This window comes from Mirounga angustirostris, unplaced genomic scaffold (assembly GCF_029215605.1).
Source record: "Mirounga angustirostris isolate CCGP_5_RB_7025 unplaced genomic scaffold, mMirAng1.0.hap1 SCAF_12, whole genome shotgun sequence".
Taxonomy (NCBI): Eukaryota; Metazoa; Chordata; class Mammalia; order Carnivora; family Phocidae; genus Mirounga; species Mirounga angustirostris.
In genome coordinates this window covers 31988334-32011404 of record NW_026991720.1, presented here as the reverse complement: position 1 = coordinate 32011404, position 23071 = coordinate 31988334, and the positions used below count along the sequence as shown (strand labels likewise).

At 41.8% G+C, this 23071-nt stretch overlaps 1 protein-coding gene across 2 annotated transcripts in view; it reads right to left on the bottom strand.

Annotated features, from left to right (window-relative positions):
• The window catches only part of CTTNBP2 (cortactin binding protein 2), a 153345-nt gene that overhangs the window by 25808 nt on the left and 104466 nt on the right, over positions 1-23071 (bottom strand). For both annotated transcript variants that reach the window (XM_045864354.3, XM_064575018.1), the window contains 5 exons: positions 20941-21216; positions 18253-18348; positions 16498-16577; positions 4127-4213; positions 3947-4046 (listed from right to left, as the gene is read on the bottom strand). In XM_045864354.3, the coding sequence (XP_045720310.1) occupies positions 3947-4046; positions 4127-4213; positions 16498-16577; positions 18253-18348; positions 20941-21216 (639 nt within the window). The remainder of the gene's footprint in view (positions 1-3946; positions 4047-4126; positions 4214-16497; positions 16578-18252; positions 18349-20940; positions 21217-23071) is intronic.

Below are 23071 nucleotides of genomic sequence, written 5' to 3'. Positions count from 1 at the left end.
CTATCAGTGTACCAGGCAAAATAGAAGAATAAGGTACAGTACTAGCCTTCAAGGAGCTCACCGTGTGTGTGTGGGCCAAGGCCAAAGCTCAAATAATACCCTCACCGCCTTGACCTATAGTTAGGTGGAACACAGTTATAAACAAAATCTACTGATGTTCACTAGAGGGAGAAGTCCTATCTGGAGGGATCAGAGAAGCCTTCATTTGAGGTGTCCTTAGAGCATTTTAACAGGGGCTTTTTCTGTAGTTTCCAAAAGGGCAAAAACCATGTGTTTTATTCAGTACTGTACAACATAATATTTTGCAAAGCACTGGCCATGTTGGTAGTCACAGTGTATGTGTGTAGGGGGGAGGTTGTGTGTTTACTCTCTCATTCTCAATGAGAGCTGCAGCATGAATGAAGACTCAGAGAGTAGAAAAGCAAAGGACACGTAAAGAAGAAATCGCATATTCTGTTGGAGCATAGACATCTATTTTAAAAGGGTCAGACATTCTAAAGTAGACATACGAATGGCCAACAAGTCCATGAAAAGATACATTACATCACTAATGATCAGGGAAATGTAAAACAAAACCACAATGAGATATCACCTCACACCAGTCAGAATGGCTATCATCAGAAAGGCAATAGATAAGTTCTGGCAAGGTTGTGGAGGAAAGGGAACCCTTGAGCACTGATGGTGGGAATGTAATTTGGTGCATTTCCATACTATGGAAAATAGTATGGAGGTTCCTCAAAAAATTCAAAGTATCACATGGTCCAGCAATCCCACTTCTGGGTCTATAGCCAAAGGAAATGAAATCAGGATCTCCAGGAGTAATCTGCACTCCCATATTCACTGCTTCATTATTCACAATAGCCAATATATGGAAAGAACCTAAGTGTCCATCAACAGATGAATGGATAAAGAAAATGTGGTATATATACAGAATGGATTATTCTTCACTCAGTGAGAAAGAAGGAAATCTTGCCATTTTCAACAACACAGTGCACCTTGAGGGCATTACACTAAGAGAATTAAGTCAGACAGAGAAAGACAAATACTGTATGACATCACTTATATGTGGAATGTAAAAAAGCCAAGCCTATGCAAACAGAGTAAAATGGTGGTTGGCAGTGACTTGGGGCATGGGTGAAGGAAATGGGGAGATATCAAAGGATACACAATTTCAGTTATAAGATGAGTAAGTTCTGGGGATCTTATGTACTGCAGGGTGACTACAGTTAGCAACATTGAATTACATACTTGAAAGTTACTAAGAAAGTAGATCATAAATGTTCTCACCACCAAAGATATTTTAATTGTGTGAACAGAGGTACTAGCTAATGTTACAGTAGTTATTTTACAATATGGAAGTATATCAAATCAACATGCTGTACACCTTAAACTCACACAATAGTATATCTCAATAAATCTCAATTTAAAAAATAAAGGGTCAGATAAGCCAATCAGGTGGATTAATGTCCTTGAATGGAAGGCCTTGCATGGCACTGATTTAGTTCAGTGGGCGATAGAGGGATGTGTGGGGCAGGAATCAGACAGCTTTTAACTAAGGGTCTGACTACCTGTGAAGGATGTTAGAGCAGGAGAAGCAGTAGACGAGCAGCCATTTATAGGGAAGTAGATGAGATGTAGGGAAGGGGGCATAAGGTAGGATGGTACCAATGGGATGGATGAAAAAGGCATGCTGGGATCCATCTGGCAGGACGTGCCTATGGACTATGTGGGACAAAGACAAGGGGTCCATGAATGAGAGGATCTGGGAGTGCTACCTGGTCCTCATACGGCTTTAAAAATGGAAATATCTGACAACACTGAAAGAAGAAAATCCTACATTTTCACATAAAAAGGGGTTTCTTTTTTTTTTTTTAAAGGTTTTATTTATTTGGCAGAGAGAGAGAGACAGCTAGAGAGGGAACACAAGCAGGGGGAGTGGGAGAGGGGGAGAGAAGCAGGCTGCCTGCTGAGAAGGGAGCTTGACTTGGGGCTCCATCCCAGGATCCTGCGATCATGACCCGAGGCAAAGGCAGATGCTCAACGACTGAGCCACCCAGGCGCCCTGGATTTCTGACTTCTTAAAAGTCACAAGAGCACTTGACACTGGATCTACACTGCCATCAGCAACTAGCTGCCGCAGCTGAGAACTACTGCCCTCCCGTAGATGGAGACAGGCCTCCCCGCTCCCCACTTCACCCTTTATTGTGGCCTGTTGGCACTGTGGACATTCAGGTCGTCAAGCCTGCTGACAAGACCGGAGTTTCAAGTGGGAGAGGCTGAGAGATTTGTGCCACTCACCAAATTGGGAAATGGGAAGAGGAACTCTTAAGATGCTGCCCCCCCCTCCCCCATAGGTTTAGAAATGCTGTGCTGGTCACCCCTGCATCCTTTATGACCTGATTCACTGCTCATTTTCTCAGCTCTCTTAAGCTTAGGGCAGAGAGCAGAATTCAGTCTATAATTGCTATCTGCTCTGACAGGGTGAAAACAAAATATTTCAGCTTCTTACTTTAAGATGAAACAAAACTGAAAGTTGGAAAAAATGTAGTGGGCTTCTGTTATAAGAGCCGGGGGGGGTGGTGCGGGGAAGACAAGTGTTGGCACAGGAGAGTTCCTAAGGCTGTGTTAGGTTCCTAAGGCTGTGTGAAGTTCCTGTGGCTGGCAGCGGTGAGGGGCGGGCTTGGTAGCAGTCTGAGTCCTGCTTGGCCGTGTTCTTGCTGGGGGTTCTTTGGCCAGGGTCCCCCAAACTCCTGCTTCAAATGTTTTCATGTTTATAAGTCAGGGTGTTTACGATAGGGCCTACAGAGTCAGAGCTTAACCAATGTTAGTGATCATTAGTAACAGCTGCAGAGAAAACTGCTTTCTGCAGCTAAGTGCCACTAGTTTCCGAACAGACTGACCCGCGCACCACAGCAACATTCCGATTCCGGTGGGATCTTCCTGTCCTTAAAATGTGGGTCCAGGTCCGTGGAGCCCTCAGTCCCTCCCCAGGCCTGCCTCTGAACTATATTTCTCGACTTCCTTCTTCTAAGGCTGACCTGGCTACATGGCATCGCCCTTGATCATGGCTCCAAACATGAGAAACACCCCCACAAAGATCTGAATTTGTGTGTCAGCTCATCTATCCCTGATCTTGCAACTGCGCCCCCTTGCACCCTCTCCCCAGGGGTCTGTGTGGCTTCGGGCCCCCGGAGGCTGGAGTCTGGTCCATTTCGGGTGAATGTGGGAGCTGGCAGTCATGCTGTGCTATGCAGGGTATGCTGAGGCCCCCTGTGGTGAAGCTTGGTATGGTAACCTTGGGAGCCCAAGACAGAAAATTCATGATAAAGCTGTAGTAATAAACATATTTAATCCCGGTTCTGCCACTCTGTAGTTGTGGCAAGATACTGAACCTCCCTGTACCAGCTTCCTCACGTTGGAAACAGCATGAGTTTAGCCAAGCGCCAGCCCGTGACATGCCAAGGGTTAGGTGCAGGAAGCTTAACTCAGGTGCTTCAAGAAGGGGTGCTTTGGTTGTAGAGAATTTATGATTAATTTACTAAAAGTCTATCTACTCTTTATTACCACCATGCAATTCTAAACAGCATCAGTGATAGAATACTTAGTCCCGCGAGGGTGGGGGGCTCCCCACACCTCCTCCCTTAGTATACCTCTGGGGCCAGTTATATAGTATGCTCACAACAGATAACGATTTACAAACAAAAGACGGGGGGAAAAAAGAAGAAAACATAGGATGAGCAATAAATGCAATGACATACAAGAAATATATATATATATATTTTTTACAAGTGTTCATCTAGGTTCCCATTTTCATCCCAAGGCTGTTGAATAACTGAAAAGTCACCTTAAATTTACCCCCCCCGAAAGAAGCTTATTTCCTTTCAGTGGCATCACTGAAGATCATGTCCTTCAGTTACGACAATTCAGTTTGCTGGAATGGCCTTACCACTACTGATGAACAGATCTACTAGCTGTTCCTTGGAGAAACCAGCATCCACTTCAGCTCTCACTATTTCACAGGTGAATCCTGCAGCCATCTGTTTGTGCTGTGGTAAGAAATCAGTGATCAGTTCTACATGCGTTCAAATTTTCAGAGAAAAGGAAAGGGTACACAAGTAATAGATACCTTCATGCAGAGTGCAAGCTGATGTGCTATGTAGTCTTGCAAGCTTCCTTCTGGGCCATGGAAAATGACATTATGGTACTGCTCGACCTATTAATAAACCAAGAGGAAATCTTAGGTGAAAATGTGAAGAAGAGGAAAAAAAAATGTGGTACCCAAGTAGGAGATTCCCTTTCTGATTGTTCTCAGACTTTGAAAACACTAGTATTTTCAGGATTAACTGTATTCAGTTGAAGTCTTTCATTTTAATATGAAATATTGGCAGATATAGTATTTATATACTTATATAGTATTTTATATATTATTTATTTATAGGAGGAGCTGACATTGGATTAAGAAGCATATTCTTTAGGGCGCCTGGGTGGCTCAGTCGGTTAAGCATCTGCCTTCGGCTCAGCTCATGATCTCAAGGTCCTGGGATCAAATCCTGCATTGGGCTCTCCGCTCAGCAGGGAGTCTGCTTCTCCCTTTGCCCCCACCCCATTTGTGTTCTCTCTCTCTCTCAAATAAATAAAAATCTTAAAAAAAAAAAAAAAGAAAAAGCATACTCTTTCTTCCCTGTATCTTCCACAGTGAAGTTCAGTTCGCTGGCTGGGAACATGGTTCCTAGCATATTTTGTCCCTTGCAAATGTTGTTCTTTATTATCTCTTGCAAATGCTCTCTAGTTTGAATTTCCCCAAAGTTTATTTTCCTTCTGAGTGATATCTGAATTACAGTAATTTCAATGTATTCTGGAAAATACAACAAAACATAAAGAAGCAGAATACAAACCACTGATAGTGTCCGCACTGAGAAGCAACCTCTGTAAATAGATTTATGCTTCCCTTCCTAGCCTCAGCAATCAGACAACAAAAAGAAATAAAAGGTATCCAAATTGGGAAGGAAGAAATCAAACTTCCACTCTTTACAGATGACATGATACTATATAGAGAAAACCTGAAAGACTCCACCAAAAAATTGCTAGAATTGATACATGAATTCAACAAAGTTGCAGGATATAAAATCAACGTACAAAAATCTGTGGCATTTCTATACACCAATAACAAAGCAGCAGAAAGAGAAATCAAGGAATCAATCCCATGTACAACTGCACCAAAAACGGTAAGATACCTAAACCTAACCAAAGAGGTAAAAGATCTGTACTCTGAAAACAGAGAACACTTAGGAAAGAAATTGAAGATGATCCAAAGAAATGGAAAAACATTCCATGCTCATGGATTGGAAGAAAAATATTGTTAAAATATCTATACTACCCAAAGCAATCTACACATTCAATGCAATCTTTATCAAAATAACACCAGCATTTTTCAGAGCTAGAACAACAATTCTAAAATTTTTATGGAACCCGAAAAGACCCTGAAGAGCCAAAGTAATGCTGAAAAGGAAAAACAAAGCTGGAGGCATTACAATTCTGGACTTCAAGCCCTATTACAAAGCTGTAGGCATCAAGACAGTATGGTACTGGCACAAAAACAGACACACATCAATGGAACAGAATAGAGAACCCAGAAATGGACCCTCGACTACATGGTCAACTTATCTTTGACAAAGCAGGAAAGACTATCCAATGGAAAAAAGACCGTCTCTTCAACAAATGGTGTTGGGAAAATTGGACAGCGATATGCAGAAGAATGAAACTGGACCACTTTCTTATACCATACACAAAAATAGACTCAAAATGGATTAAAGACCTAAATGTGAGACAGGAAACCATCAAGATCCTAGAGGAGAACACAGGCAGCAACCTCTTTGACACTGACCGTAGCAGCTTCTTACTAGACGTGTCTCTGGAGGCAAGGGAAACAAAAGCAAAAATGAAATACTGGGACTTCTTCCAGATAAAAAATCTTCTGCACAGCAAAGGAAACAACAAAACTAAAAGGCAACCTATGAATTGGGAGAAGATATTTGCAAATGACATATTGGATAGAGGGCTAGTATCCAAAATCTATAAAAAACTTATCAAAATCAACATCCCCCCAAAAAATAATCCAGCTAAGAAATGGGCATTAGACATGAACAGACATGCATGAAAAAATGCTCAACAGCACTCATCATCAGGGAAATACAAATCAAAACCATGATGAGATACCACCTCACATCAGTTAGAATGGCTAAAATTAACAACTCAGGAAACAATGGATGTTGGTGAGGATGTGAAGAAAGGGGAACCCTCTTACACTGTTGGTAGATGTGCAAACTGGTGCAGCCACTCTGGAAAATAGTATGCAGGCTCCTCAAAAAGTTAATAAAACTACCCTATGATCCAACTGCACTACTGGGTATTTGACCAAAGGATACGAAAATACTGATTCGAAGGGGCACATGCACTGATTCAAAGGGCATATGGAAAGAGCCCAAATGTCCGTCGACTGATGAATGGATAAAGAAGATGTGGGATATTTATACTATGGAATATTACTCAGCCATCAAAAAGAACGAAATCTTGCCATTTGCAATGATGTGGGTAGAACTGCAGTGTATTATGCTAAGTGAAATAAGTCAGAGAAAGACAAATACCGTATGATTTCACTCATATGTGGAATTTAAGAAACAAAACAGATAAGCATAGGGGAAGGGAAAAGAAAAATAAGATAAAAACAGACAGGGAGGCAAACCATAAGAGACTCTTAACTAGAGAGAATAAACTGGATGTTGCTGGAGGGGAGGTGCATGGAGAGATGGGTGAAATGAACAATGGGCATTAAGGAGGGCACCCATTATGATGAGCACTGGGTGTTCTGTGTAAGTGATGAATCACTAAATTCTACTCCTGAAACCAATAGTACACTATATATTAAGTACCTTGATTCAAATAAAATCTTCAAAGAAAAAAAAAAAAGAAAAAAAATATTTTGCTTCCTTCAGCTTTTTCTTTGTATAGTTTGTGTGTGTATGTTTATGTGTGTATTTTTTTAGAGGGCTATAGGAGTGTAATCTTTTTACAGCTGTTGCATATCAGAATATCTTTGACTTCTTATATAAAAGACATCTTCATGACTGTAAGATTACTGGGTCAACTACCTACGTATATTGTTCCATTCTGGAATTCTGTTTCAAAGAAACCTAGGTAGAGATTGATCACTTTTACTCTGTAAAAATCTGCCTGGATGCCTATAGGATTTTTCTTTTTCTTTTTTTTTTTTTTTACACCTTTTCCCCTCCCGTGTGAGGGTACCTTGCCTGAGAACAGGTAGAGATGCTGCACACCCTGAATGGAAAGCCAGTGGCCATCTGCATGGGGCAAAGACAGTGTGATGTGTGAAGTGAGACGTGGAGGGGAGTCACGCCCTCCACCTCTGTCATCCCAGGGCTGAGCTCCCACTCCCAGCCTACATGCCTGGGAGCAGCTTTCTTCTTGGAAAGATCTTACAGCAGAGATCTGAACAGGTGAAGCGGCACCCTAACCAGTATGGGTAATGTAGCTCACGTGTCAAGCTTGAGTCCCCCAGACTTCGAGGAATGTTACACATGAAAGAGTCTGTTCATGTTTAAGGACCTCTGTGTTGCTCTCCTGTGCTCTGATGAGCTTGTCCCTTTGAGATCCCAGGGGCAGGCCACATCCTTGAAGGTGGCTGGGGTAGACCTAGTGAAGAACAGGCCACCGGTCCGTCATTACAGGAAAGAAGCCAATCCTGGGATGTGACAGGAAGGCCTGAGGGAAAGCTGGTGGCATGGAAGGAAGAGGGAACCTTACCTGGGGCCTTTAGGGCTTGAGCTCCAGCCTCCAAAGAGACCAAGACATGCTTGGAGTTAACTCCTGGAAAGTGGAGGAAAACCATGCTTGACCACTGGGTGTCAGACCATGAGCTTTTAAAAAGGGAAGTGGTCCTTGAAGGGGACCACTAATGCGGGACTTGGGACCAGGTTTTAGGTTCTGAAAGACAGCATGCCTGCTAGCCACCAGTGATTTTCTCTCAATACAAGTATTATTCCACCACTGCTAAGCCTTCACTACAAAAGGAAACAGCTGGATTCCCCCTGGGGCTAGGGCAGCATCAGGGAGAATGATATACCTGAAAGAAACAGGACAGTAGCTACAGCTGCCCAAGGAACATCAGCATCTCAAAGCCACAGGATGAAGTCAGCAGTAGCTGGCCTGGGCTGTCTTCTATGGTTTTGGGGGTCTGTGAGACAAGCAATGGTAGGAGGGCCAACAAGGACTAAGACTGGGACAGGGAGGGCGCCTGGGTGGCTCAGTTGGTTAGGCGACTGCCTTCGGCTCAGGTCATGATCCTGGAGTCCCGGGATCGAGTCCCGCATCGGGCTCCCTGCTCGGCAGGGAGTCTGCTTCTCCCTCTGACCCTCCTCCCTATCATGCTGTCTCTCATTCTCTCTTTCAAATAAATAAATAAAATCTTAAAAAAAAAAAAAAGACTGGGACAGGGACTGTACTTACAATTTTAAAAAGTTACCCAGATTTGTCTGGTTGTGACCTCTTTCTCCCAATCTTAAATGGAACATGGTAAATTCTTTCAATCCACAGTCAGACCTTTTTTTGGTTTAGAAATGTTTTCTTTCATTATGGTTTTGGTCATTTCTCCTCTTCTATTTCTCTTTATTTTGAGGGAAGACCAGTAATGCTTAAGTTCCCTCTATGTCCTCAGAGAGTGTATCCGTCTCCTCATCGTTATCATACCTCTTGGCCTTTGCTTCTACTTCGGGGAGAGCTCCTTAAGTTAGTCTTTCACAGCACTGAATAGAATCGTCACCGTCTCCCTTCCGCTCTTTACTGTTTCAAGTACAAGTGTAATGATGTCACTGCATTTTCAGTTCTTCTAAGAGTTCCTTACCTCACCCACCTCCTTGCCAACACTTTTGCTTTAATCTTAGCCTCTCTCTACCATGGCTTTCTTGCCTTGCTTTCACAGTTGATCTTGCATTCTCTAGAGAAAGGACATAATTTTCTAAATTCTTTTCCTTTCTATCTCATAATTTTAAGGTGTTGTCATTCTGAGTTTTCAGAACGATAACTCCATTCTGTTCTGCAGTGCTCTTCCACAGGCATAATGTCGTTAACTTGTTATTAGTATTTATGTTCTGCGAAACCACAGAATCTGCAGTAAAGCAGGATGTGTAGATGGTCATTGGCTTCAGTCGCTTTCCACTCATTTTTCAGCTGAATCCTGCCTAGGTCACAGCTGGATGGTGGGCTGCTGTCTATACTTGTGACCTCCAGGACTGGGCCATGGCTGCTGTGGGCTGACCCTGGGCTGTCCACCATGGCAGACAAATGCGTGAGATACACTGCAGTCCCAGGAAGCACCGCGCTCCAGCATCCATCCTGCTGAAGGTGCTTACATAATCCACTCCCCAGACAGAGCAGCCTCACCAGCACCTGCCCACCAACTTCCTGCTCAGGTATTTCTAGCTTTCATCTCTGAATGAATGTAGAAGGACCCATCTTGACAGGAGACGGAGGAGAAGGTCACGATGCTGCCAAAAGCAGAGACTACGCAGTAAGGATATTCACCCAATTTTCTAACTGGTATCAACCTCGCTTTTTTGAATCATTAGTAAGATGGTAGGAGAAAAATAATAAAAGTGTTTTCCCACCTAATTTCAAGTAGGCCTCCAATAAGTGGGTTTAACACTCTCTTTTATTCTTATTTATTTATTTATTTATTTATTTGACAGAGAGAAACACAGTGAGAGAGGGAACACAAGCAGGGGGAGTGTGAGAGGGAGAAGCAGGCCTCCCACCAAGCAGGGAGCCTGATGCGGGGCTCGATCCCAGGACCCTGGGATCATGACCTGAGCCGAAGGCAGATGCTTAACGACTGAGCCACCCAGGCGCCCTGGTTTAACACTCTCTTACACTTAAGGTACTGGAAAGTTTTTCCAGATTCTTGCTAAAGGAAGACCTCAGTTCTATTTTCCTCTGTTACTGTGAAGTTTTGCCACTTTTCAAAAGCACTTTAGTGGGAAATTGTGTTGGGTACCGCAAGCCAAGTGCACTTTTAAACCAGAAGTTTGTACTCTTCAAATTAATCCCAAACTGCCATGACTTACTGGGTAGAAATTCTCTCACAAGGAATGGATTGTTTCATACCAGTGAAACATGATACAGATTTTCAAGATTTACGAATATTCTACCCCTGAGATTTCCAACTAGGATTGCTATTTAATCTTGTCTCACTTCTGAAAACAAGAGTGCGCTATTCATTACAGCCCTCCTTGTCAAACTGCCTACACTGTCTCAAGATTGATTTTGAAATCACGTATCAGCAAGAGACCAGATTTCATAGATAAGCTGTCTTCAGTTTCAACACCTCATTTGTTCTCAGATTGTAGGTTCTTACAAAATACAGACAGGGAACATTCTACTTGAAATTTCCATGAAAAGGCCATTCACTAGCAGTAAGCATTTTGTCTTCAAATAGTCTAATATCCTCTCTGTAATAAGGTAAAATATAAGGACATAAATGGAAAAACAAATGTACACACTTCCAGATCATTCATACATTCTAATACATGCATTCCATTAGGTTTTTCCTCATTTCAGATATTATCAATTTTTGTTAGTGGTATTTTGTTCTATTTCATCAAATGGTTTAGTTGTGTTGGTTACCATTTATGATCTGAACAACAAAATAATTACCAGGAGCCCGCTGCTCTGAGACTGGTGCAAACATGCAAAGCTATGCAAGGAAAACACATTTAACTGCTCTAGCTAAAAATTACATTTCTCCAAACAGCAAGATCTTAGGTATTATAAATACACATGCTTCCCGCTGCCAGCAGAGGGCTCTCAAGATAGACAGACAGGAAGAGAGGCAGGCAGACCAGATTTTGGGGGGGGGCGGGGGAGGGCCAGAAGGTAAATATTTTAATTGTTTTGAAAGGAGATGATCTGCTCTTTAAGAAAACCAAACTCAACTGCCGAAAGGTGAATTAGAGTCACCACAATTACTCCTAAGTGCCCGTTTCCAGGGGCACATTTTTGCTTCTTGTTACTAAAGGGACACTGGCCTTATTATCACAATCGGTACCAGTCCCTTTTATTCCTGCGTCTGCACAGCCCATTCAGGAAGTTCTTATCACATGTCAATTAGTGCTTTGTGACGCAAATGAATTCTGGATTAAATGGAAACAATGCCCTCAACAAAGGCCCATCCATCCCTTGATTGTTTTCCCCTCCACAGCGTTTTCCTGCAGAACGGCGTGCACCAGAGCGGCTGCTGTCTCTGCAGTGGTCAACGGGGCACCTGTGATGTGTTTTCAGACTCGTGGCATTATTTTAAAGCAATAAACCTCAACTTCTGTTCCGAGTTTCACTTGTCAGAGCCTGAGGGAAAGCTTCTACTGTGGAGAGACGGTTTTAGGCCTGGTCCCCCTAAGATGCTGAACTCAAAAAAGAATACAAAATGAGAGGCTTTTACTGAGCCAATAAAGCTGAGATGGCCGTAAAGTATCATGGCTTTATAGCTAGGACTTTCATTCTGACCTCCTCTGACACTGATTTTAAAGAATTTATGTAGGGCGCCTGGGTGGCTCAGATGGTTGAGCGTCTGCCTTCGGCTCAGGTCATGATCCTGGGGTCCTGGGATCGAGTCCCACATCGGGCTCCCTGCTCAGCGGGGAGTCTGCTTCTCCCTCTGCCTCTCTCTCTCGCTCTGTCTCTCATGAATAAAAAAAAAAAAAAATCTTTAAAGAATTTATGTAGGGCTTTAGAGCCACAAGCAACAACGTTACTGTCAATGGATTCATATAACATCCGCCCCCCTCCCAGACAATACGGGCACATCCAGCATTGGGCTCCAAAAATCTAGCGGCCTTCGTGGCAGAGAGAGAGGGTTTTAGCCATAGGCTGAGGACCCTCTTTGCAGAAGAGGCATAAAAGAATAATGGGAACTTAAGAGAAATTACAGTTCGTAGAGAGAGACACACCCTAGGTTTTTAAGAATTAGCTTCCTGAAACTTTAAAAGCCAAGATCGGTCTTGGTTACTAACTTCACATAAAGATAGGCCCTCTTTTAGCAGCACAGACATACAAATTTGGTATTGTAGTTATTTTAAAAACAAAACAAAACCCAGAAAACAAAAAACCAAACAACCATAAGACATAACTTTGGATCTAACCGTTGCCTTGTCACCAGCCTCTAACACTCATCAACTCCTCCTGCTCCAGACCTCCTCTGGGCTGACTCTTGCCCCGCTGCCCAGAATCTTCTTCCATAATTGCCACAGAAGCCGAAAGATTCACTGGTGTTGGGGCCACTCTTCATCACACCAGGGAACTGGCTTCCTCCTTCTGCTAGGACCTTACCCACATTTACTCCTCCATGCACAAAAGAGGTCAGGCTAGAACCGGCTAGCCACCTGCTAATGGCGTTGAGATCTGTGGCCTTAGATTCACAACCGTCATCATTTACAACATTATTTTTATGGGAACACAGCAAATTCATTCTGGGACGCTATGAAGAGCAGGTGGAATTTCCTAGTCGTGATTCTTGATGGTTAGTGTGCCACATATTGCGGTGGATGGCTACCAGGCACTGGAATCTCAAGAATCATGTCCTAGGGGATTCAAGTCCTACATTTTAAAGCAGTGCTCAGGAAATAAGTCAAACAGAGAAAGACATGTATCATATGACCTCACTGATATGAGGAATTCTTAATCGCAGGAAACAAACTGAGGGTTGCTGGAGTGGGGGGTGGGGTGGGAGGGATGGGGTGACTGGGTGATAGACACTGGGGAGGGTATGTGCTCTGGTAAGCGCTGTGAATTGTGCAAGACTGTTGACTCTCAGATCTGTACCTCTGAAACAATGCAATATATGTTAAGGAAAAAAAAAAGAAGAAGAAGAAGGTAGCGGGAGGGGAAGAATGAAGCAGGGGAAATCGGAGGGGTAGACGAACCATGAGAGACGATGGACTCTGAAAAACAAACTGAGGGTTCTAGAGGGGAGGGGGTGGGAGGATGGGTTAGCCTGGTGATGGGTATTGAGGAGGGCACATTCTGCATGGAGCACTGGGTGTTATGCACAAGCAATGAATCATGGAACACTACATCTAAAACTAATGATGTAATGTATGGGGATTAACATAAGAATAAAAAAAAATAAAGTAGTGCTCAGATGAGGATGATCTATTCAAGTATTTTTCTAATATAATAATTACTCATAGTCACTGAAGTATTAAAAAAGAAGTTTGCAAATAAGCTAATAAAAACTGCAACTGGCTAGGGAAAGTCTGAATTATACACTAAGTTCAACTATTATAATAAATTATTAGCGATTCAAAACTCAATCAAGTTAAATGTTTCCTTACTAGCTGTCAGAATGGATATTTAGGATTTGTATTATTTTAATTATAGAGTGAAAGTATTGAAAAATAACACCATTAAAAAAAAGAAACAAATCTGATTTAAAGTCTTCAATCCATGTGGCTTTCTGCATAAAGGCTTTAATATATGCATTATATGTAATACATTTACACACAGTTAAAACTGGTTACTGTGATTCCTTCTTAACCAGTATTATTACATGCATGAAAAAGGAAGACAGACTAGGTGCCACTCCTTAGGTTCTACCACTTGCTTGCTGAGAACCTTGGACAAATTCCTTTGAATCTTGGTTTATTCACCTGTAAAATGGGGGTAACTGATATAAATACCTACCCTCATGGACTGATTAAATCAAACAATCTATATATCTTACAACGGAGCTTGGCATATAATAAATACTCAATAAAGTCAGGTATTACTAGGTTTGCATGTCGTACAGATTTTCAACAATTCAAAGACCTATCAATGTGCCTATAGTTACTGTGGCACTGGGTGGATGTGTCACTCTCCGGCTCAAACCCTATCAGTGGCTTTCTATCACACCTGGAGTAAAATTCAAAGTCCTTGCCATGATCCCAAATGATCTAGCTTCTGGCCATCTCTCAGACCTCACTGCCAACATAGACACTTTTTTACCTGCTGTTCCATCTGCTGCAAACACGCTTCACAAGGCTACCATCTTCCCCTCATCTAGTTTTCTGTCTATACGTCACTACAGAAAGGTCTTTGCTAACAACTCCATCCAGAAGTTCTTTCTCCCATCCCTCCCACTAGCTCTTTATCTCCTTATCTGCTTTATTTTCCTTCATACTTGCATATTTTCCTATATATTTGCATACTTGACTGGCTATGTCATCACAAATGTATTTATTCATTTGTTTCCTATTTGTCTTCCCCCACTAGAATGTAAGCTCCACGAGGTCAGGGAATGCATCTTACACATAGGTATATCCTAAGTTTCTAAAACACTGTCTGCATTTAGAAGGCTCTCAATAAATAGTTGTCAAACAACTGAATTAAATAACTAAACAGGATACAAAAATGTGTTAACACATTATCTGTCTCACTAGGGAGGTTATAATCTCATATGGAAGATGAAACATTCACAACCATGGTATTATATTATTGCCTGAGTGACTTTAAATTTTGAAGTGGTTGCTAAAACGCATGATAAATATTTACTATCTTCATCCAGGGCTTAATTGTTGAATTTTAAAAAGCCCTTTGTCTACACTCACTAAGCTGAGAATAGAACTAACAACTAGTTAGTCTCTGGTTTGTTGGTCATTGGTAGTTACTATGTCTTATGCGTTAGGAGGCACACATATAAATGTACTTGGAATATTCTGGTTATAATGTCCTAATAGACCTGCTCAGTCAAGCCTAATGTGCAGTTGTAATCTGTTTCACCACCTTTCTGTTTATTTTATCATCTGAGTGAATAAAAGCCCTGAGCCAGAACCTTGCTTGGTACAGAGAAGCTGAGAAGGGAGAAGGCAGAGAAGAAAGTGGTTCTACAAGCTCATTCTACTGGGAGCCTAGGCTCACATTCCTGAAAACCAACTGGTCACACAACTTCAACTTTCACTAAAGCACAGGGAGGAGACAGCCCTCCCTCCCACCTATAATGTAATCCTCAGGCTTACTTTGAAGCTGTAGGGAGAGAGGAACGCATGATAAAGAAAACAAGTGAAAGTCTCAGATTTATAAGACACCATCTCTTCTAAATTGTAAAGCCTCTGAATGTTTCTATGCTACTGTGGCTTCTTTTAAAAAGGTCAGTCCCAACTCTGAGTTTAGCTAGAACATCAACAGAGTGGTTTTGAATACTTCTTTCCATGGGGAACAGAGGTATCAACTGATACTTGCCCCTATGGTCCTTTAATTTTGTAAAGGACCATAGGCAAACCCATTCATTTGTTTGAAAAAGCTTTCCAAATTAAGGCGGCAAGCAAAATGAATGTTTGCTTCAATCGAAGGTATTGCTTCAATACCTTCAGTATTAGTTTTAGATTAGATAGATCTCACACAGAAACCGCTGCGGGTCGCAGGGACGGCACAGTCCTAGCTGAATCACTCACTAGCCTCGTGGCCTTGAGCACATTATGTGACGTCTGTTTCAATTTCCTTATCCATAAAATGGATGATGCTTTCTACCTCATAGGGATGTTTTGAAGAATAAATAACACACCTATGAGCATTTGGCATACTGTCTGGCATGTAGTAAGTACTGGACAAATGCAAAGCACTGTAGTTATTCACTGTCTAGAATTTGCTACTTTCTCTTGATAATCATATTCTTCTTCCCTTTAATAACAGAACTAGTGTAGCTGGGTGCGTGGTTGGCCACCAAAAGACCACATATTCCAGCTAGCTGTGAGCTTGTGTCTCAATTCTGGTCCGTGGGTTGTGGATAGAAATGAGGTGTGCAACTCCCCAGAAAGGAAGGGGCTTGCCCTCCAGGCTCTCCTCCCTCAGGCTAGAACCTGGTGACTCTCTTTGACCAAACCCACATAAGCAATACCCCAGGTCAGAGTGGCCCGGTGAGAGAGAAGGTGTTGACACCCTGCTGGGGTCACCCTGCCCCACATCCCCTGGCTGGCTCTCTCACCTGTTGGGATTTCTCTGTTTGAGAAAAATAAACTTCTATACTGTTTAAGCTATAACTGTTTAGTTTCTGTTGAAGTAGCCAAATCAATACTTTAACTAATGCTAGCATATTTAACTTAGTTTTAAATTACAAAAGTTTACAGCAAAGCATCTTGATATTTATAGCCATTGTCTTTCATATTGATGATCAGTTTCTTGATGTCAAGTCCATGTTGGGGAAAGACAATCTCCTCCTGCTCCAATTATAACACTTCACAGGGAACAGGTAGTCCCTGGGTCCAGGTGGTGAACACATGAATGACTGTGACAGAAATCCAGAACTAAGTGACCAGCAGCCTTCTAGGGAAAGGGCTGCTGGGGAAGGTCACAGGGTTAGTGGGGGCTCACACTCTTTCAAACATGAAAATGGGCCAACCAATATATTCCAGCATCAGAGATGGGAGTTTAAGACTCCACTTGGCCGCATCCACCTACCAGCCTGAGGTAATTCTGTAGCATCTGAAGAGGGATCATTGACGCATAAGTCACACTACTGAGGCAGCCTTCTTGAGGACCTATTTAAGAAAGCAATACACGGAAAATTGGTTCTTCCTTTTTTTTTTTTGGAGAAGTAGAGAGAGAGAGAGAGAGAGAAAGGAGGGGCAGAGGGAGAGAGAGAGAATCTCAAACAGGCTCCATGGCCAGCGTGAACACAGGGCTCGATCCCACAACCCTGAGATCATGACCAGAGCCAAAATCAAGAGCCAGAGGCTCAACCAACTGAGCCACCCAGGCACCCTGGTTCTTCCTTATTAAATATAAGTGATCAAAATACAACAAAACCTCTCATAAAAGATACAATAACGTTTGTTGACTTATGTAGGCAGAGCTGACATCTGGCCAAGAGGTACCTTTATGTCTTTATCGCTGTGAAAATACTGTGACATTTTGAGCTGGTTGGTAAATGGCCACTATTCCTGGTCTCCCCAGAGCTCCCCAGCTGCCCTTCCTTCCCCTGGGAAGCCCACCTGTCAGTCACAGCCAGGGCCTGAGGTCCTAGCTCAAATACTATAGCTAGTATCTGCTCCGATCGCTGGATCCAGCATTTTACTGTTTATAAGCAAGTGTTATCAGAGGCAATCCCAACCCTCTGAAAGTTCTAGCCTGAGACAGCATTAACGCAGTTCTAGGGGTTATCCTTTACGTTCTTTCCCAGACTCTATCTCCCTCACTTCCCTCCCAAATTCTGCTACTCTCTCAATACAGTGCTGGAAAGTCTGAAGGAATTTTCTGGGATAGTCTTATATATATATATATATATTTTTAACTTCAATAAGTAGTTCAAACAATAGAATACAACTTTAGTAGTTGAAACTTTATTAGCTGAACTTTTAAAGACTCCATTCCCAACTATGGGAAATATATGATGAAATCCCTTTTACAGTTAAGGGCTGAGAAATTGAGGATTCTTGTAACACTGACTAGCTATATAACTTTCGACAAGAAAATTAATCTTTCTGAGCCTTAATTTCTTTGTACATAAAATGAGGGTAAACAGAAATACATATCTCCTTGGGTTGTTATAAGGATGAAATGAATTTACACTTGTAATGTGCTGTAAACGACAGGGCCTAGCACATAATAAGTGCTCATTAAACATTACCTTGTACTATTATAATAATTATATTAATCACACACTGGACTTGACAGTAACAGAAGGCATTTCTTTTTAACATGGTCTCTTGCCACCCTCTCAGAACCTTAGGTTTAACTTCTGGTTTGTTCTTAATGAGAGAGGCAATCAGAATCTCAGTGGGGTGCCTGGGTGGTTCAGTGGGTTAAGCATCCAACTCTTGATTTCAGCTGAGGTCATGATCTCAAGGTCAGGGTTGTGAAATCCAGCCCCATGGCAGATTCCCCTGCTCAGCGAGGAGTATGCTTGTCCCCTCTCTCCCTCTGCTCCTCCGGCTCCCTCTCCCCCTACTCTCGCTCTCAAATAAATAAATAAAATTAACAAAAAAATCACAGCAATCAATGATCAGGATGGATATCACCACAAGTGTCAGAAACCTGGCTTTTATTCTTCTTAATCAAATGTTTCAAAAAACATCTAATTACTTAGTAGAGGGAGTCATACATGCATTGCTAGAGAATGCAGGACAGAAACGTACAGATTTAAGAATCAGCACCGCGAGACACTCACGAAGCCAAACACTGTGTCAACATTCACTCAATTTGGACTATCCTTACCTGATAAAAGCACAGTGACTTGCTCTGCTTTATTTTTCTTCATAAAGTCCCACGGGGACTGGGAGAAGCTCTGACCTGCTGACCATGGCACATTTCCTAGTTCAAAAAAAATGAAAGAAAATGTCAAAGAAGCTTAAAGTAATTTTTCTTATAAGAGGGAATGTGCAATCTCCTATGTGAGAACCCTAAGGAATCCAGAGCTTAAACTGTCAAAGCCATGCACAGAATATGTCAAGGGTCACAGGGGTGAACTCCCAAACACAATGTCTATTGAAGGTCAAAAGGAAGGCCTTCCAACAACAGGCTTCTCCAGAGCTATTTTCTGGAGTAAGCGAGAAATCTGGGGAGTAAAAGTACTACTAATTATTTCTAGGGTTAAGCTCTCAGGAACAAAGCTGATAACTTTTTTAAAAATTTTTAAAAAATTTTTTTAAGATTTTATTTATTTGAGAGAGAGAGAGAATGAGAGACAGAGAGCATGAGAGGGAGGAGGGTCAGAGGGAGAAGCAGACACCCTCACTCAGCAGGGAGCCCGATGTGGGACTTGATCCCAGGACTCCAGGATCATGACCTGAGCCGAAGGCAGTCGCCCAACCAACTGAACCACACAGGTGCCCCGGATGATAAAATATTCATGGCTCTTGCAGTGCCTGCTTCACAAAGTCCGAGCACTTTGGATGAGGTAACAGGTCCTTTATGATCTGCTCCCTTTCCAACAAATTTTTAGATTCCAGAAAAAACAGTAACTTCAGGAGCTCAGAATAAAGCAAGCCTTCTTATTGTCCGGGCCCTCTGCTCACTCTTGCTCAGAAAGGGTCCCTAGTAATAGGTGTCTACTCTAGGGAGGGATGCGTAGTACGTACTTGTTCCTTCCACAGATCTTAAATCCTTCAATATTCCTACCACATATGCATGGCCTCCCTATAACTCACTGGTTATCTGGTGGCTTGAGTCCCTTTCATCTACTTAGGTTATCGCTATAGTAAAGTCACTTATATACATAACTAACTCTTGTCATAGTTGCTAATTTTCAAGCAGCTACAGCCAGAGACGACACTAAGCCCTTCACCCACAGAACTCAATCATCTTTAGATCTGAAACGACCAGGGTGCCCCACACGTCAGTGACAAGCATGAACACTGGAACCATCAGGCCTTATTACCCACTGCTCACAGAGGTAAATCTCTCTGATGGTGGTAAATATCCATTTGCTTACGCTTGTTTCCAGATTAGCTGGATGAGGGCTGATGATGAAAGGCCATTTTCTTCAAAACAAGTCTGTGCTGACTTCATTTATTAGACCTCTGGGCACAACCACACCTTGAATAACAGTTCATCGTGTGGGCAAAGTGTGTTACTGAGAATCATTTTTGACATATTGTCTTAATGCAATTACTTAACTATATAATAATTCTTCTGTAATAATTATTTTAATGATCTTGCCAAAGATTCATAAAATTAAGTTGTTATGAATAATCTGCCTTAAAAGCTAGTAAAATATGTATATTTTTAAGGTGACTTAGCATATGTAAGTTAACAGAATAAAACACTTTCTGATCTAATAAGCTGATATATTAAAAGCATGGTGAAACTCACCCTTTTCCTCAACCTTGACTATTCTTTTGCCACATATTGCTGCTGAAAACATGTAGGCTTTCCTACCAGACAGACTGGGATTTGAATCCTGCCTGTTTTACTTCTTTGCTCTGTGATCTCAGGCAGGTCATCTTGTAACTAGTTATTTGTAAAATGAGCCTGTTTTAAGGACTTGTTGAGGTGTTGTATATAAAGCTCCCAACATAGTTCTGAAATAATAGCAGGTTCCCCAAAGATGCTAGTTCTGCTGGCTCAAGAGGAAACAAACTAACCAAGGACATTTATAGAGCACTTACTATGTTCACCAGAAAGCAAATCTTATCTTTAAAAAAAAAAAAAAAAAGATTTTATTTATTTATGAGAGAGAGAGAGAGATGTGCAAGGGAGCAGGGGGAAGCAGAGGGAGGGGAAAGAACCCCAAGCAGACTCCATGCTGAGCGCAGAGCCCATTGTGGGGCTCGATCTCACAACCCCTGAGATCATGACCTGAGCTGAAACCAAGAGTCGGTCGCTTAACGTACTGAGCCACCCAGGTGCCCCAACGAATCTTATCTTAATAAGTTCTTTGGAGTCTGCTTCATAGTGCCTATCAAACAGAAATAACCACTTATCACCCTGAATCATCCCATGTGGGATCTTTGATTATAACTTCAATGGAGAGTGCTTCTTCCAACTCGAGACTTCATTAGGGCTCCTGTGCTGGAGGTAAGGTGTTCATATACTATAAGCATCCCTGGCACAGACCAAGTACAAATCTGGAGCTGTGTTCAGAACTTGTGTATCAGTAAACAGCTGCAATGTGCTTAGTTTTTAGCATTTATCAGAAGAGCAAGTGCAATCACAAAGCCTCATCAAGGGCTTTCTTGTTCTTTACTCTCTAAGTATTATCTGAGGCATCAAAGCATTTTTTATACTAACGGGCAACATTATGTAATGGCTGCATTGTGAATATTCAAGTTTTTCAGCACCAGCAGCTGTCACAAGTGAGCTTTGAATGTATTTAATCAATGAACTAAGTATCAGGTTGTGGAGCCCATAAACATGAATAAACTGAGAAATTCAGCTTTCTCATCATCACAGGATTGCTGATACCTAGCATGACGGATCGCACACTGCTTGTACTGAGGCCAATGCTGGAGTCAGTGGTGTTATTAAATGTCACATCTTCCAGACTCCGCCATCCATCAGAGGAGATTGCTTGGAAATGATTTGTCAGAGCTTGACTCACTGCTTTTGAAAAATCATCCCATGATGTCTGTTTGCGGATATTTAAAGTGCATATTGTGTTTTCGCATTCAAAGTCATCCGAACAATAGTTGCCTGGTGGAATCTCACCCACTGAAATCCTTAAAGGTATTTTAAGAGCGTCTGTCGGAAGAATAAAAGAATTAGGGGGAAAAAAAAAACCTGGATAGGAAAAACCAGCAAAACTCTTACATAAAATAGGCAGATACAAACATTTGAAACACAAAGCAAAGGTTAGCTATCGTATTTCTTCAGACACTATTAACTGAATGTTCGTCTACTGCAGTAAACTTTGGTCTCCCAAACTCTTCACAGTTTTTTTGGAACCATGTTGCTTGAATTGTTTATCTTTCCTTGTATCTTTGCCCTTTCGTAGTTCATTGGCTCTTTCCTTCAGCAAGACTCTCAAGTTCTTAAAAAAAAAAAAAAAAATCTGGGAAAACGAGAGTGCTCTCTTGACCCTGAATTCTCTATATTGCCTTTTCTCCTTACCTTCATTGATAACATCATGAATAAGGCAGGTTACAGTTGTAGAGGTCAGTGATAGTGGCTTCAGACGCCTACAACCTTGGTCTGAGACTCAGGACCAGCCTCTTACTAGCCACGTGTACTTGGTGAATTGCCTCGATCTCTCTATACCCCAATTCCTTCTACAAAATGTTAGGAATGTGCTATTAAATTGTTATAAAGACTAAAGGAACTCATGTTTGAAATAAATTTAACACACCGTCAGTGACATGGTAAATACTAGTGAGCATCTAATAAATAGTAAACAGTGCAGTCAAGCTTTTTAAATGATCTTTCCAATCTCTCTGTGACACCAACTGACTGAGGCCCCACTGAGGTGGGCAGTGCCTGATGCCTTCCATCCTCATGAACTGAATTATGCGCTCACCAAGAGTCACTTGTGTTTATTCTCTAATCTTTTATGTCTGCTGAACTCATTACTATAACTAGGAAATTAAATATTCCATAAAGTGATGAAATGACTATTCCTATGACAATGAAGTTGTACACTTTAGAGACACTGAACAGAGGAGGTAGTTAAAAAAAAGTCATCTAATAAGGTATAGATAACTACATAAAATTTAAAAAAAATATCTTTAGACAGATACTGCCTTTAGTTTGCTTCTAAATGTGTTTAATTCCTCAAACACTAGAGATCACAGATGAAGCATGAGAGGTGTGGTTTTCAAATAATAGGTGGGACTTCAGTCAGCAAAACCATACTAAAGTAAAGACCTTCACCTGAGAGTTGATGAAAGAAATATTTGTATGATTAAAATGAAAATAAAATGTTGAAAGAGTCTATTTTTGTTTTATGATTCCCTTCTTAAACTGGCTTTCTCTCTTAACCAACTACCGGATTATTTTTCCAACTATCGCTAATTCTCAGTTCTCACCTTGTCAATAGCTGCTGACATAAGTTCTCCCTCTCTCTTCTGTGATCCACTCCCACAGGATCCTCTCATGCCTCACTGGTCACTCTGTACTGATTCTCTGCTGGTCCCTCCACATTTTCCAGATTTCAGGACTATGGAGTGTTTCTCTGCCTTTTTCCGTCTGTGTTCACTTCCTTAGTGATCTCATCCAGTCCCATGACTTTAAATATCATCTATAAACTGCTGACTCCCAGATTTATGTATCCAGCTCATACTCCTCTCCGGAATTCCTGCTGACTTGGCATCTCCACACAGATACCCTAACAGACATCTCAAATTCATACTTCTAAAACGGAACTCCTGATCTCCATTAGCAACATCTGCTTCACCCACAGCCTTCCCCTTGACGCGTGACAGCCACTTCATCCTGCCAATCGTTGAGGCTGAATCCCTGGGAGTGATACATGAATCCCCCCTCTCTCATACTTGAGATTTAGTCCAGCAGGAAGTTCTGCTTGCTCTACCTTCAGCTGCATCCAGAACCCAACCACTTCTCACCACCTCATCTGTGACAATCCTAGATTGAGCTGTCACTA